Below are 4,022 nucleotides of genomic sequence, written 5' to 3' on the forward strand. Positions count from 1 at the left end.
ATCCAGCTACCAACTCATAGGCAGGGCATATAGCAGCATCTATCTGTATCCTTACAGATCTAGTAGATTGCAGCACGTGGCAGATGCTCGCCTGGTGGCACGACTGACCTTGCGGAAGCGTGGAGCTTAGGGGCCTTGCTGAGGCGGGAAGGAGTCCAACCCAGCGACAGGCACTAGCTTACATAGACAACATCGAAGCAACTAAGACGGTGGCAGCAGAGTCTTGGACTCCGAACACCAAGTAGTCGTGATACTGAAGTGCCTGGCCAGAGCACCCCGCCCGGGTAGCTTATATCTTGGCCTACCTGCCGGACGAATCTCTACTACGGTCCTGTCGTACTGTACTAGGATACTGTCGATGGGGCCCGGGGCCCCAGCCTGTTAGGTGTCGCTACGAACATCCGATATGTCCGTGTCATGATATTGTGTGACATGTACATGTACGGAACTTGAGTCGAATCGTCAACGGAATTAACAGGTGTTGTTATTAATAATCGTTAAAATATTTGGAGGGAAATGTAGCGTACTACACAATAACATCGTCGGCTAGCATGCATAGCTATAGCTACCCCATCCAGAAATCCTACATAACTCTAGCCAACCAATTACACAGCCGATTAAATGAGACGCCCACCTAGGCCTTGAACCTACCCATGTGGCACATGTACATCCCCATGTACAGGCAGGTGCTTTAGGATGTGATGCCCACCATCGTACTTATTACTCGACATATGCATATGAATCGCCTGCTGGTCTACATTTCTTCATGCCTATGCATGCATGCATGCATGCATGCATGTGCATGCATAGGCATCCAGCAGGCTATCGGAGCCATGTACAGGAGCTCGCAAACATTAACGACGAAACTGCTATATGTCTGTATCAACCAATAAAGCTCATTCATGTCAGAACGGAATAGTGCTAGTTACGTTTTATAGATGCTTTCCATTGGCAGTGATACAGACTGAATTCAGGCGGACGATCCTCCCTTGTTTTCCTGCTGTGTGCAGGACTTTACGCAGGACCTTTTCCCTTGATGTCCTATGAAATCGTAAAGACATGTACATGTGCTTCAGTAGAAGACTGCGATTGCAGCCATACAAACATCCCAGCAACACATAAAATGCCCACATTGAGGATTGAACTCAAGACCTTTCCCTTACGAAGGGAACGCTCTACCACTAAGCTATATAGGCGCTCACAAATCGTAAAATGTTCAGATATATAGCTCTACTAGGCACACATACATGGGTATCCCATCTATGTATGGGTAGGTGCGTACATTTTAGATACACAACACCTACTCACACATTGTGTTTCAGTGCAACCCATCGCTAAGTCCCGCATCTGGCCTCTTTTTGCCCTGAGTCAGTCAGTCGGTCGGTCCCTTGGTTTGTCCATAACGCATGATAATGGTTATTGGCTCAATTATATGTGAAGAGACAAGAACCAATACCATTTAACATCCGCCATATCCAACATAGAATCGATTTGACAATCAAGACCCATACGAGCGAAATGTCTTCCATGTCGATCATCATGCACTGAAAGACCGGCCGTACTGACATATCTGATCCGTTTTGACTTGAAAGTTGACTAAAGCTGTGGAATGGAGCCTGAAGGCAGGTAGCCGTGCGTCACCACACCCTATGATAACAAGTGGATGCACCAGGATAAAATAACAATGGATCTGGTCTGAGAATGCATGAATGCCTTCCATGAATGGTAGGCGATCACCATTGACCAGCCTCAGCTATGTAACTGCTCAACCTACTTATTATATTATTAGATGTAACCACACGTACACAGCATGCATGCTATGTGCATGCGGGTAGGAATGCATATGCAAAGTGTGTACAAGCATGCTGATTGTTGGTAAGGTCCTCATGACATGGTTGCACAGTGCAGTGCCCATACCACATACAGGCTATCGATAGGGGTGATAGAAACCGCCCCTGCGGTCTGCGCAGGATACATCAGGTTGGGGTGAAAAATCTACTTCTGCTTCGCTGCAAGAGGATTACTGCACGCTTCTGACAGACACTCTTGAGTCAAGGAGGGTCAATACCAGGGCCCCTCCGGGATCGAACCGGAGACCTGCTGATCTGCAGTCAGCTGCTCTACCACTGAGCTAGAGACCCTTCGTTTCGTCGCTGAGGAGGAAGCTGTCGTGCGCGTGTGCCGGGGAGTTGCGGGAATTGAACCCTCGACCTCTCGCACCCTAAGCGAGAATCATACCACTAGACCAAACTCCCAAACATGCCATCGTTGTACGACACAAACGTACCACAACAACGCAAGCCGTACATACACACACATGAAAACGCACGCATGAGACTCATATCTTGTCACCCTGGCGTCACCGGCCCCTGAAACTAGGGCAGAAGAATGTAAGGAACGCTATGCATGTATACAGAGGTTTTGTGCGCATGAATGATTTGTGATGCGAATAAACCCCCCACATCCATGTTGTGCAAACATCGGAGGTTACTGCTCTATCTACATTAAAATCCTACCCTGCCGCACTTGGCCCATCCAGCTACCAACTCATAGGCAGGGCATATAGCAGCATCTATCTGTATCCTTACAGATCTAGTAGATTGCAGCACGTGGCAGATGCTCGCCTGGTGGCACGACTGACCTTGCGGAAGCGTGGAGCTTAGGGGCCTTGCTGAGGCGGGAAGGAGTCCAACCCAGCGACAGGCACTAGCTTACATAGACAAGATCGAAGCAACTAAGACGGTGGCAGCAGAGTCTTGGACTCCGAACACCAAGTAGTCGTGATACTGAAGTGCCTGGCCAGAGCACCCCGCCCGGGTAGCTTATATCTTGGCCTACCTGCCGGACGAATCTCTACTACGGTCCTGTCGTACTGTACTAGGATACTGTCGATGGGGCCCGGGGCCCCAGGCTGTTAGGTGTCGGTACGAACATTCGATATGTCCGCGTCCTGATTTTGTGTGACCTGTTCCTGTTCGGAACTTGAGTCGAATCGTCAACGGAAATAACAGGTGTTGTTATTAATAATCGTTAAAATATTTGGAGGGAAATGTAGCGTACTACACAATAACATCGTCGGCTAGCATGCATAGCTATAGCTACCCCATCCAGAAATCCTACATAACTCTAGCCAACCAATTACACAGCCGATTAAATGAGACGCCCACCTAGGCCTTGAACCTACCCATGTGGCACATGTACATCCCCATGTACAGGCAGGTGCTTTAGGATGTGATGCCCACCTTCGTACTTATTACTTGACATATGCATATGAATCGCCTGCTGGTCTACATTTCTTCATGCCTATGCATGCATGCATGCATGCATGCATGTGCATGCATAGGCATCCAGCAGGCTATTGGAGCCATGTACAGGAGCTCGCAAACATTAACGACGAAACTGCTATATGTCTGTATCAACCAATAAAGCTCATTCATGTCAGAACGGAATAGTGCTAGTTACGTTTTATAGATGCTTTCCATTGGCAGTGATACAGACTGAAGGCGGACGATCCTCCCTTGTTTTCCTGCTGTGTGCAGGACTTTACGCAGGACCTTTTCCCTTGATGTCCTATGAAATCGTAAAGACATGTACATGTGCTTCAGTAGAAGACTGCGATTGCAGCCATACAAACATCCCAGCAACACATAAAATGCCCACATTGAGGATTGAACTCAAGACCTTTCCCTTACGAAGGGAACGCTCTACCACTAAGCTATATAGGCGCTCACAAATCGTAAAATGTTCAGATATATAGCTCTACTAGGCACACATACATGGGTATCCCATCTATGTATGGGTAGGTGCGTACATTTTAGATACACAACACCTACTCACACATTGTGTTTCAGTGCAACCCATCGCTAAGTCCCGCATCTGGCCTCTTTTTGCCCTGAGTCAGTCAGTCGGTCGGTCCCTTGGTTTGTCCATAACGCATGATAATGGTTATTGGCTCAATTATATGTGATGAGACAAGAACCAATACCATTTAACATCCGCCATATCCAACATAGAATCGATTG

General features: G+C 47.8%; 1 protein-coding gene across 1 annotated transcript in view; it reads left to right on the plus strand.

Moving 5' to 3' along the window:
* Window positions 1–3,776: 3,776 nt before the first annotated feature.
* VOLCADRAFT_100738 (uncharacterized protein) overlaps window positions 3,777–4,022 on the plus strand; it is a gene marked incomplete at both ends in the record, with an annotated part of 74,501 nt that continues 74,255 nt past the window's right edge. The window contains one exon of the mRNA XM_002959259.1: window positions 3,777–3,799. Within this exon, the coding sequence (XP_002959305.1) occupies window positions 3,777–3,799 (23 nt within the window). The remainder of the gene's footprint in view (window positions 3,800–4,022) is intronic.

This window comes from Volvox carteri (genome assembly GCF_000143455.1).
Source record: "Volvox carteri f. nagariensis unplaced genomic scaffold VOLCAscaffold_148, whole genome shotgun sequence".
Classification (NCBI taxonomy): Eukaryota; Viridiplantae; Chlorophyta; class Chlorophyceae; order Chlamydomonadales; family Volvocaceae; genus Volvox; species Volvox carteri.